General features: G+C 43.6%; 1 protein-coding gene across 1 annotated transcript in view; it reads left to right on the top strand.

Annotated features, from left to right (window-relative positions):
• The window catches only part of grin2bb (glutamate receptor, ionotropic, N-methyl D-aspartate 2B, genome duplicate b), a 148,327-nt gene extending 137,129 nt beyond the window's left edge, over window positions 1-11,198 (top strand). Inside the window, exons 14-15 of the mRNA XM_085356592.1 lie at window positions 2,128-2,366; window positions 8,829-11,198. Coding sequence (XP_085212718.1) covers window positions 2,128-2,366; window positions 8,829-11,198 — 2,609 coding nt within the window. The remainder of the gene's footprint in view (window positions 1-2,127; window positions 2,367-8,828) is intronic.
• Window positions 11,199-12,153: the final 955 nt, after the last annotated feature.

Below are 12,153 nucleotides of genomic sequence, written 5' to 3'. Positions count from 1 at the left end.
ATAGAATATTGTTCTGCAATGTAAAATTGCAAAACTGAAGTTCTAATCATGTATATTACATAGTATCAGCAAAACATCCAGAGAATCTGGAGAAATCTCTGTGCGCAAGGGACAAGTCCATAAATCAAAACTGTTTGTAATCTTTGGCTGCTCGGGCAGGACTGCATGATTCTGTCATAGAAATCACTGCACGGACTCAGAAACACTTCCAGAAATCAGTGTCTGTGAGACGACTGCGTCATCTAAAAATGTATGTTGCAAAAACGTAGTCATAAATGAAAATGATCCAGAAACACCGCCGTCTTCTTTTGACCTAACCTCTTTGAAAATGTAATAAGACTAAGTGGAAAATGTCAATTTTGAATTTAAGATTCTTTTCGTAAAACATGAATTCTGCATTCTCCAGACCAAAGAGAAGAGGCTCCATCTGGCTTGTAATCAGAGCTCAGTTCAAAAGCCTGAATCTGGTGTTAGAGCATTCTCATTCCCAACGTGTCACATACCGACGATTTGTAACGGCCCGAGGCATTGCATAGTAACGTGAAAGGTACCCTTCCACATCCTTTTGAGACGATCCGGATTCTCAATTGAATCTAACAGATTACCACTTGTGGCGGTAACACATCTCCGTTTCCAGAGCAGAGGCTCCAGCCCTCCATTCCAGGCCTAACTATAACCTTAATCCTTAACCAAAACCTTAACCCTATCAGATCGTGTTTTCCAAAGTGATTCCAAACAGCTCTCATGCCTCCGAGCGCATAACATACTGACGATTTGTCACATAGTGTTGGGATGTTATGTGTTGGGATGGGAACATGTTTGTTAGAGTCTAATGAACTGGAAAGGCACCATTGATGCTGAAAGGTATATATAGGTTTAATTAAGAGCAACATTATTATGCAGATAATAATGGACTCAACTCGTGATGTTGCTGCCATCAAATTCAAAATGACCTTATTTTGTTCTTACATTTTCTTTGTTTAAACATTTGATATGTTTTCCAAAGTGCAAAACACAAAACTCCTAAACGATCTACAATGTAATCTGCGTGTGTTGAAAATACCAGCAATAATTTTAAAAAATGTGCATATGATACAAGCGTAAATAATCCAGAACCACCGAGCACTGGTTTGAACAAAGTCACTGTGCTCTGCTGCTTCGTGATATTTTCTATGTAAACTCAGCAGTGGGTACACAATGTTTGTTCATACTTGTTTATCCATGTCTTTTTATTTATTTCGTTTTTACTATTTGCCTCATTAGGAAGAATAGTGGAGTCAAAAAGTTCTTATTGGACTTTATTGGTGTTAATTTGTTAGTATTGTTCACTGTAAATTGACAAACACTGCAATAAATGCACAGCAATCGTAATTGTGTGGGGAAAATCTGATATTGTGTCAACCACTTCTCCCTCGACCGCTCCAACCTCCTGATGCAGACTCTATTGTTCTATAAAACAGGGCCATTATCTCGCTGTATTTAATCATCAGGACACTAGTGTTGAAGGACTTGTGTGTACTTCTGTGACACCCATCAAATCTGGTAGAAAAGCAGAATTTGACCCCTCTGGATACAAACACAGTGCACACGACCACACCTATGTGTGCAAACACTCACACACACAATAGTTTTATGTAAGCAGCAGGAAAATACCTTATACACACCATAAGCTCATACACAGATCTAACAAATCTCTCTGGACGTGTCCTCCCCCTTTAGTAATCTCCCCGGGGATGCGGAACTGGCGGCGACACAGTTTTTAGACGGAAACCCTTCTCACATGACCATGCACACTTCCTCTCCTAGGACTGCTGAGTCCCAGCAGGCAGTTGTATTTTTGGTCCCCCCCCCCCCCCCCCCCCCACCAACACAACAAAGGGGTTAGCCTTGCATAAGCAGTCCTTAATGAGGAGGCTTGTCTGGGGGGCATTCAGTCAGAATAATAGAACGTGACATTTGTTGCATGTACATGAGACCTGAGCTGTTTTTGGCAACAATGGCCCATCTAGAAAAAACCAAACAAGTGCCGTCTTGTTTTGTACACATATTTATACATTTAGACACCTACAAACCCATCTGCATGTCACACTTGACCAGCGCTTTTGACCGGTGTGTATGTGTCTCCAGGTGAGATGGAGGAGTTGGAGGCCCTCTGGCTGACGGGCATCTGCCACAATGAGAAGAACGAGGTGATGAGCAGTCAGCTGGACGTGGACAACATGGCAGGGGTCTTCTACATGCTCGGGGCTGCCATGGTTCTGTCATTCATCACCTTCATCTGTGAACATTTGTTCTACTGGCAGCTGCGCTTCTGCTTCATGGGCGTGTGCTCTGGAAAGCCCGGATTCACCTTTTCCATTAGCAGAGTGAGTGTGCTCGTGTTTTATTTTAGGTCTGACCTCTGTCCTTCTGGCAGAAAGATCACAGGAGTGGCTGTTTTAAAACCACTGGCTGTGGTTGAGGTGGATGGAGTCAGTCAGGGAGATGCGATGACTCACCTGAGCTACCTGTGGCTTCTTTTTTTTTTTTTTTTTTAGCTCAGGCTGTTGTTAACAACAAAAACAAATTCTAGTGATATAAAAAAATACTCCAGATAGCTGCTAGAGCCCGTTATTATCTATTCAAACTCAATTTAATACTGCCAGTCATAGACAAAGAAGGTGTTTATCCTTTATCCAATTATGTGCATTTCAGTGTCACTTTTGTTAGTTAACATCTATTTCATATTTTATTTAGTGGAATTAATGCAACAAGAAAAAATCCTATTTTACTTTATTGGTGGATTACTTTAGAGATCATTGCAGGGCAGTAACATAACTGACCTCTGAAAGCACTGATATATGGGTTTACAACAGCTGCATCTTAAATAAATAACATAGGCAACAAATGTCCTTCCAGAAACTGATCTTACCCTCTGGCAGCCATCTTGGTAACACCTCTGGGGAACTTATTTGGCATTTAATTCGAGGTCTCTGTCACACTTAACAGGGAGAAAGCCATAACTTTAATTGTAATGGTTACCAGAACTGCATGTTCACATGAAATGGTGAAAAACAGCTTCAAAAGATAGCACTTAGACTACATATATGAGAAGTTATGCAACGTTACAGCATCCAGGAGCGACAACAGCAGCTCTTCCTAAAGAGCATGGAGCAAATGCTGTGCTAAATCACATGATCAGTACACTAAGACAAGAAATCTGAGTGAACTTGGGTGCATTTTTGTCTTTTCTATGATGACAAGTCAATATGTTGATGTTGAAGCTCTGCTGTTCACATGTCAGTGCAAAAACAGAAAAAAGAAGAAAGGACGCTTCATGGCCCTGATGTTCGATCCTGCAGGTGCTTCTCAGCAGGCCAGGTATAAGTACAAAAAAGAGAAACAAAGCCCAGGAAAACTTAAAAAAAAATAAAAAATTTCCAGCCTCTACAAATATGACCGTAAAGAAGTACTGAGACACTTTGTCATCAGCTAAACACCCGATAACGCCCATCAACTCTAACACAAATGGCTTATCCTGTATTTTTATCAGTTTTGTTACATCCTCCTCCCTTCACCTCCAACCGGTCACGGCAGATGACCGGCCCTCGTCGATGACAGCCTCGTTCTGCTCTAGGTTTCTTCCTGTTAAAAGGGAGTTTTTCCTTCCTGCTGTCACCTAAGTGCTTGCTCATAGGGGCATGAGCACAGGGAGTCATATGCTTGTTGGGGTTTTCTCTGTTTTCTCTGTTTTCTCTGTATTATTGTAGGGTCTCTACCTTACAATATAAGGCACCTTGAGGCAATTATTGTTGTAATTTGGTGCTACATTAATAAAACTGAATTGAATGGAATTGATTGGTTCTTTGGAAATAACAAATTAACACAAAAAGTAGGCATTTCAGAGGCTTGACACAAACTGTTTGTTATCCATATCTGAAAAGCAAATGTGCTTCTGTCTGCTAGAAATACCTGCACTTGGAGCTGAGGTGAAAAGCGAGCCATCGTCAAGAAGCGAGACACAGAAATCATTAAGATTTGGACACATTTTCAGAGCCTCTCTCCTGGAAGTCATTCATTGTGCCGTGCTTGTTTGTAAGCAGAGGGAGTTAGCATGCTAAAAATGAAACCTGAGAGAAGCTGAAACCTTTTTTTTTTTACCTTGTCACCTCCTCCCCATGTAAATTGGGTCCATATAAATAGTCATTTGAAGTGTCAAGCATTTGCATAATGTTACCTTTTAAGAAGCAGGTTGCTGTTGTATGCAAATTGCCTTAGTTATTATTGCCCAGGAAAAAGGGACACTGCTGTTTATGGGTTTGGTCTTAAGGATGAAGGTGTTTCTAATTGTAAGGTAATCTGGTTTACACCTACTCAGAATGACCAGAAGGACAATAAAAGAGAGTGCAGGCCATAAGCGCTACTGAAGCACACTGTCTTCTGTGTTTTTGAAATGGTAGCAACCTCCATCTGTGTTAGATTTCTTTTTCTTTCTTTTTTTTTACAAAGCGTGAGAAGAGCTTGTCACTTGTTGAATTAAATAAATTCTAGTTGCAGACAAATTTCAGAATTGTCTCCTACAACTCAAGAGCGGATTAGTCAAGCAGATGTATGGGCAGAAATCTGTGCCATCAGAAACTGAATTTGAATAAGTTCAATTTGAATTTGAATTGCTCAGATTGAATCTGAATTGTAACTTGAATAAATGCTTTTGAAAACTGAATTTGAATTAGTCTAATTTGAAATTGAATTTATGGTTTGAAAATGATCATCACTAAATTGAAATTGAATTTTATATTTTGAAAATGAATTGATTTGCTTTGAAACTGCATTTTATCCTTTAAAAATTCAGCTCTCGAATAATTTCAGTTTCACTTCTCACCATTCAGTTTCAGTTCTACAATTCAATTTCAGTTCCAAAATTCAGTTTTTTGGAACTTACATCCGGTTCCGGTTCAAGCGCAGATTAATAGAACTACGTTTTACTAGCGGACTGAAAGTGTCACCGACGGGCATCTACAGCGTCTTGAGCTGAATTAAGACTTCAGAAGTCATTCGTCATGTCGAATGACCAGCGGATAAACTCTCAGGTTGGTAATAAATGTATTACATGTATAAGAACAAGCGTCATGTTAACAAATGATAGCCGTACAGTAACTGTTATGCTTATTGTAGCTGTTAGCTAAAAACGCTAATTTAGCGTAGTTTGCCCTGAATTCAGCTTTGACAAACAAATATGATCGACTGTTTCTAGTAGAATTCCAAAGTTGTCATCTTGTACCCTCTCAGAATGCTTGCAGAGACCCCTACAGTAGGGAAACATGCAAAACGGTGCCCAAACCTTTGTATTTTAGCTTTATTTATGCCTTACACAGCATCTCAACTCTTTAGCTAACTTAATAACTTTAGCTAAAGTGAATAGTTAGTCTAATTCATTAGTGCAGCATTACTGGATCACCTCTGTTTGAAGTGATATAATGTGATATACAACTATCACTGAAACAGCAAACTTTGTAAATAAGCAAACAACACTTCTCATTCTCTAAACGTTTGGCCACAGCTGTAGATTACACTATCAGTACTTGTTCACTCTTGACAATAATTACATTTCTAAATTTACTTTGTGCATTTACAGGTAAACAATATCTAATATTTTATCTAAATGACTGCTTTGTCTTTGAAAAGGGTGAAGAGCCTGAGGCCGGTGACAGTCCAGTTCTACTCTAAGTACATCCTTACAGTGGCTCACAGGACAAGGCTACATTCCTGTCCTGCCAGAAGAGAAGACAAACTTCAGAGTCTTCATGCAGTTCAACCACACCTGTCATATTCCATATGACAGGGGTCTCAAACTCCAGTCCTCAAGGGTCAAAGTGTCATGCAACTTTTCCATGCCCTCGAGGACTGGAGTTTGAGACACCTGCCGTATGGTGTTCATGCTGTTTTCTACCCCACAGTTACAGCATGTCTGACTGCCTGTTCAGCATATGCAAAAATATATGAGTTTAAGCATGTGATGACTAAGGCCTTCCATTATGGTGTTTGTCATCACATGTCACAGACATCTGGATGATCATTTGGAATAAATAAAATACTAAAAACATGTTACTTCATCTTTTATCTTTATTATTATTATTATTATTGTTCTTATTTTACACTTTTCATTGTTAGGCATTAGGTTTATTTGTAGTAGTCCTTTCCAACGTCTTTCCCTCTTCCATGTTACTGTGTCAGCTTGTCAGCATCTATTTGGGTTTGGAAGTGGAACAGAAAGTAAAGAAATCCAAAGTGCCATTAAAACCAGCAGAGGTTCTTATATTTCAGAAGAAGGGATTAATTCAAAAGAAATGACCTCAATGCCATATTTTATTTAGGAACCCTAGAGAGCACTTTGCAAAATAACACATTCTTATAATTTCACCCTCAGATGAGCCAAGCTACGACTGTCAGGGAAGGTGATGTAGGTACAGAGCATATGAGAATGGTTAAGTTAATGTCTCTTGTCTATATGAAGGCACAAGAGGGATCAATGGCAAGGCGTAGAGATTCAGTATCTTCAGTGGACACTCCATTTCTGGCACAAAACACCTGTAAAAGATGGTCGATTTAGGAGGTGACCCGACAACTTCAGCCTGTCAAACATAGTAATGGAGCAGTGTGTTTTTAAAAAGCAAAAATCTAATTAAGCATGCACTCAGTACCCTAAAAATTATTATGGTAGTTAAACACAGTGCTAGTCACATATCATATCTGCACTAATGAATTAGACTAACTATTCACTTTAGCTAAAGTTATGAAGTTAGCTAAAGAGTTGGGATGCTGTGTAAGGCATAAATAAAGCTAAAATACAAAGGTTTGGGCACCGTTTTGCATGTTTCCCTACTGTAGGGGTCTCTGCAAGCATTCTGAGAGGGTCCAAGATGACAACTTTGGAATTCTACTAGAAACAGTCGATCATATTTGTTTGTCAAAGCTGAATTCAGGGCAAACTACGCTAAATTAGCGTTTTTAGCTAACAGCTACAATAAGCATAACAGTTACTGTACGGCTATCTTTTGTTAACATGACGCTTGTTCTTATACATGTAATACATTTATTACCAACCTGAGAGTTTATCCGCTGGTCATTCGACATGACGAATGACTTCTGAAGCCTTAATTCAGCTCAAGACGCTGTAGATGCCCGTCGGTAACACTTTCGGTTCGCTAGTAAAACGTAGTTCTATTAATCTGCGCTTGAACCGGAACCGGATGTAAGTTCCAAAAAACTGAATTTTGGAACTGAAATTGAATTGTAGAACTGAAACTGAATGGTGAGAAGTGAAACTGAAATTATTCGAGAGCTGAATTTTTAAAGGATAAAATGCAGTTTCAAAGCAAATCAATTCATTTTCAAACCATAAATTCAATTTCAAATTAGACTAATTCAAATTCAGTTTTCAAAAGCATTTATTCAAGTTACAATTCAGATTCAATCTGAGCAATTCAAATTCAAATTGAACTTATTCAAATTCAGTTTCTGATGGCACAGATTTCTGCCCATACAGATGTCTGTCATACATTTCCATGCCTGTTTGAAGATTGTAGCTGCGAGAAATATTTCCAAATGGCAGGGCAGGTCACATAAAGCAAGAAGGTGACAAGTGATGGGACAGCAAGGGGCTAAGAAAATTCAGAGACAGATCAAAAGATAAGTTAGCAACAGTCATGATAAAAGAATAAAACTGGTAACAGGACAAAGGGTAGCAGAGAACAGACACAGTGGTGTGCCTAGAACCTGTGTTTCATTACCTTTCACTGCAGCTGTAGTAGCGATAGATGCAGACAGATAAAGACAGACAATCCCATCGGAGCGGCTGCTGCTCACCAAAGCACCCGGAAACGGAGATAAGGCAGACCCAAAGACAGAATGGAGGCATAAAGGAAAAGAGGGGGTGGGGGTGGTTGACGAATCGCATTCATGAAAGTGACTAAGAGGCCGACGGAAACAGTTTCTGACAAGTTGACGCCTTTGAGGAATACTGGCCTGCACACTGGCTGGTGGGTAGTGCGTCCTCGACCTTTCAGAGTTGGCTGTTGCCTAAACCACAGATTCCCCCAGCCCCCATTTAAATATGCTTGTTTGACTCCACTCGCAAAATCTTCCGCTCACATGAAAATGCTGCTTCTACTAACCAACCATAGCAAACACACACACACACACACACACACTGATGGATGGTGACCTTATGAGTAAAATTTAGTCAGTGGTTATATCTTTTACCTGTGAGACAAAAGTGATTGATCCCTATTGTTTATAAAGAGAAACAAGTAAGTAGAAAGACAGCAAGGCGAGTGTCTGCTAAATTTAAATGACATTGATCAAACCTATTGACTCACTTGCTCCCCTTGTGATATCAATTAAGGCTCTGATCTGCTCTGTCTCTTCTCACTCAGTTCTCTGTGTCTGAGGTTGAGGGCTGAGCAGCAGCTGTGAGGGTCCTCGTCGTTCCCCAGAGAATATTCATTTATGAACTCAGACCCTATTACTGTTTAATAGTGTGTAAACAAGAGGGTGGTCATAGAGAACATGGCAATGCATTAACCTCTCTGCCTCTGCCTGTTTCTGTTTGCCTCCCTCTCCCTCTCTCCCTCTCTCTGTCTGTCTCTGTGTCTGGTATCTGCCTCCGTCTCTCTTAACATTAAACCCTCCTCTGGTTCTTGACTCCTTACTCCTGCCACACATTTTGCTGTTATTGTGATCTCTCTTGGGAGTCATACCTTATCACACTCACTCTTTCTCCCTTCCATGGTCTCACCCTCTCTTTATCTCTCTCTACCTTCCCTTTTCTTCTCATTATCAATCTGCAGGGTATCTACAGCTGCATCCATGGAGTCCAAATCGAGGAAAACAAGTCCACCATAGACTCCCCCTCATCCACCATAAAGAAGAACATGAACAACACTCACTCGAACATCCTGCGGTTGCTCCGCACTGCCAAGGACATGACTGCCGTTCCGGGCGTTAACGGCTCTCCACACGCCGCCCTGGAATATAGCCACAGCGGCCGTGAGTCGGCTATATACGATATCCAGGAGCACCGGCGCAGCCTGGTGGGTCACCCTGTAGACTGCAAGTCTGCGCCACCCTACATGCCAGAGGACAACATGTTCAGTGACTACATCAGCGAGGTGGAGAGGACTTTTGGCAACTTGCCCCTGAAGGACAGCAACTTGTACCAGGACCATTACCGGCACCACCACCCGGCTCTGGGTATGTCCGGCCCCCCGCCAAATAGGCCGCGTAGCTTAGGCAGCGCTAGCTCGTTGGAGGGGGGCATGTTCGATTGCGACAGTTTGGGGGGAGGGGTAGCGCCTATCTTCACCACCCAGCCCCGCCCCTCCATGACTCACAGGAATACCAGTAAATTTGACCTGATCGCTGGCCACACCCCTGCGGATTCCAGCCAGGGTGGGTTCAAGGGCAGCAATGTGTACGGCAGGTTTTCTTTCAAAGGAGGTGCATCCAGCACGGGGCTCATCGGGGGGCATGACAGGTACTGTGGGGGTGGGGGAGGCTCAGGGGGTGACGATGGGAACATTCGCTCTGATGTGTCGGATATCTCCACGCACACCGTCACCTACGGCAACCTGGAAGGAAACGCCAAGCGGCGTAAGCAGTACAGGGACAGCCTGAAAAAGAGGCCAGCCTCTGCCAAGTGCAGACGGGAGCAGGACGAGATAGAGCTGAGCGGCTTCAGGAGGAGACCCCACCACCACACCGTCCACCACCACTTCCCCCACGGGCCCCAGGCACACCGCACGGTCTCACCACCCCTGGAGCGGAAGAGGGGAGGAGGAGGGGGTAATGCTTCACCTTACTTATTCCGCAGGGATAAAGAGAACCTGAGGGATTTCTATGCGGACCAGTTCCGCTCCAAGGAGGGCAAGGCCATGTGGGAGCAAGAGGGTGGAAGTGGTGTGGGCGGTGGTAGCGGTGGTGGTATCTGTAAAAGCTTAGTACCTGTGGAAGACTTCCTCAAAGGTAAAGAAAAGAAATCGGATGGGCTTGGTCCGGTGTCGGCAGGGCAGCAGGCCCACACCTGCTGGGAAAAGGGGGTGTCAGGGATAGGAGGGGGTGGCATAGCAGGGGGTGACTGGGAGTGTCGTAACTGCCACAGTGTGTGCCACCATAGTGGAGGAGGCAGTACTTGTCCAGTTAGTGGAGTTGGGGGGACCAGCAGTCGTCCCAGCTCCGCCACATCCAAACGCTGTGACTCCTGTAAGATTCAGCCGAGCAACCTTTATAACATTAGTGAGGATAACAACATGATGTTCACTGGAGTTAAGGGTAGCGTAGGACCCAGCCAAACACAAACTCAGGCACAGCGCAGGAAGCTAGGGCCGGGCGGGAGGGTGTTACGGAGGCAGCACTCATACGACACATTTGTGGACCTGCAGAGGGAGGGGGCAGGTCGCATGGGGATGGGTGGGGGCGTTGGGGGGCAGTTTCAACAGCCCCGGAGTGTGAGCTTGAAAGACAGAGATCGCTCCATGGAGGGCCCCAGCCCTTATGCTCACATGTTTGAGAGGTATTCAGGTGATAGAGAGTCTCCAATGTTTGGAGGGATAGGCGGGGATAGGGCCAAGGGAGGCTCCTCCTGCAGTTTGTTCCGTGGAGGCGAAGGTGGGTTGCATCGGCGGTCGGTGGGGGAAAGAGACCTGAGGGACAGAGATAGAGCTATGATGGGAGGTGGGGGCTGTGGTGGTGGTGGTGGTGGTGGTGGTAGCAGAGGGGCCGGGACTTACTCCTTGTCTAAATCTCTCTACCCAGATAAGGTGAACCAGAATCCCTTCATCCCAACCTTCGGCGACGACCAGTGTCTTTTACACGGTGCCAAACCGTACTACATCAAAAAGCCACAGACGCAGCAACAGCAGCAGCAGCAGCAACTTCTCAACAACAGCCGAGGAGGAGGGGACTTCCGCAGCTCCATGGGAGCAACTTCCTATTTGCCCGCATCCGCCACAGCTGGGGTGATGTCCAATGTGGCCCCCAGGTTCCCCCAAGAGCTGTGTCTGGGCGGGGTGGGAGGGCCCATGGGGAACCACCACGGGGGCAACAAACTACTGCCTGGGGGCAGGGACACGTTAGGTTTGGGGCAGGGACAGAGACCATTCAACGGTGCCAGCAATGGACACGTTTATGAAAAGCTCTCCAGCATTGAGTCAGACGTTTGAGAGCGAAGACAGTGGAAGAAAGAGAGAGGCGAGAGGGAGGAGTTGAAGTGGGCGAAGAAAATGAGGGGAAGAGGAAAAAGCAGAAACAGCACAGGCTGATGACCTCTCTGCGTGAAGAAAATGACAAGGCACAATTGTGTGTATGTGTGTGTGCGCGCGCGCGTGTGTGCTGTTCTCACTCCACTAAATGGAAAGAATTTGGACAATGCACACAGGCCACTGTGGTGAAGTCCGGCGGGAGACAAGTTTTTAATGAGAAGAGAGGATTCTGGTGCTGCTCCGATGCTCAGTGAAAGATCTAAAGGGAGGGAGGGAGGAATGGGAGGGAAGTAGTAGGGAAGGGGGGGTGAAATCAAATTTCCAGCCTCTGCTCTCGTCACATGCTCTTTGTCTTTCCCTCCCTCCTGCAGCTCCTCAACACCAAAACAAACGTTTTGTTTAGCAACGGAAATACAATCATGAATGAGAAATCAACACTTCTGCTGAAGTAACAGGGTACACTAACAATAACTGTATTGATAATGTTAATAATATTATTGAATATTATTCCAGTGTTTAATGATGATCGGTTTGGATTGTTTTTAAAGTTTATTTATTTGAATAGTTCATGTTACATATTTGTATGATGTTGATTCTTTCTTAGCTTACCAATTTACAGGAGTCTGATAGACCCGATGTCGGTACAGATCTTTTTTTTCGTGGGGGGTGAGGGTGAGGGGGGGTTCCTGTAATTTGGACTCTTCTTTGCTATCAATTCTTCATGTTTTTTGTTTTGTTTTCTTTTACTTTTCTCACTTTTGATTGCTGTGAAGTGTACGTGAAAGGCATGATTTGCTGAGTACATCGTGTGTACTTGGAAAATTTGCAAAGGTCTTTTTTTTCTCAGCTGCAGAAACGACATCATCATACTGATTTGCCGTTTTGCTGTCATTTCTTTCTGCCTGGCAGTTCCAAA

The sequence above is a fragment of the Diplotaxodon limnothrissa genome, linkage group LG6 (genome assembly GCF_057381915.1).
Source record: "Diplotaxodon limnothrissa isolate DT_005_m linkage group LG6, D_limnothrissa_male_GT1.1, whole genome shotgun sequence".
In the NCBI taxonomy this organism is placed as follows: domain Eukaryota; kingdom Metazoa; phylum Chordata; class Actinopteri; order Cichliformes; family Cichlidae; genus Diplotaxodon; species Diplotaxodon limnothrissa.
Note: the sequence above shows the minus strand (reverse complement) of the source record. Positions and strands in the feature narration are given on the sequence as shown.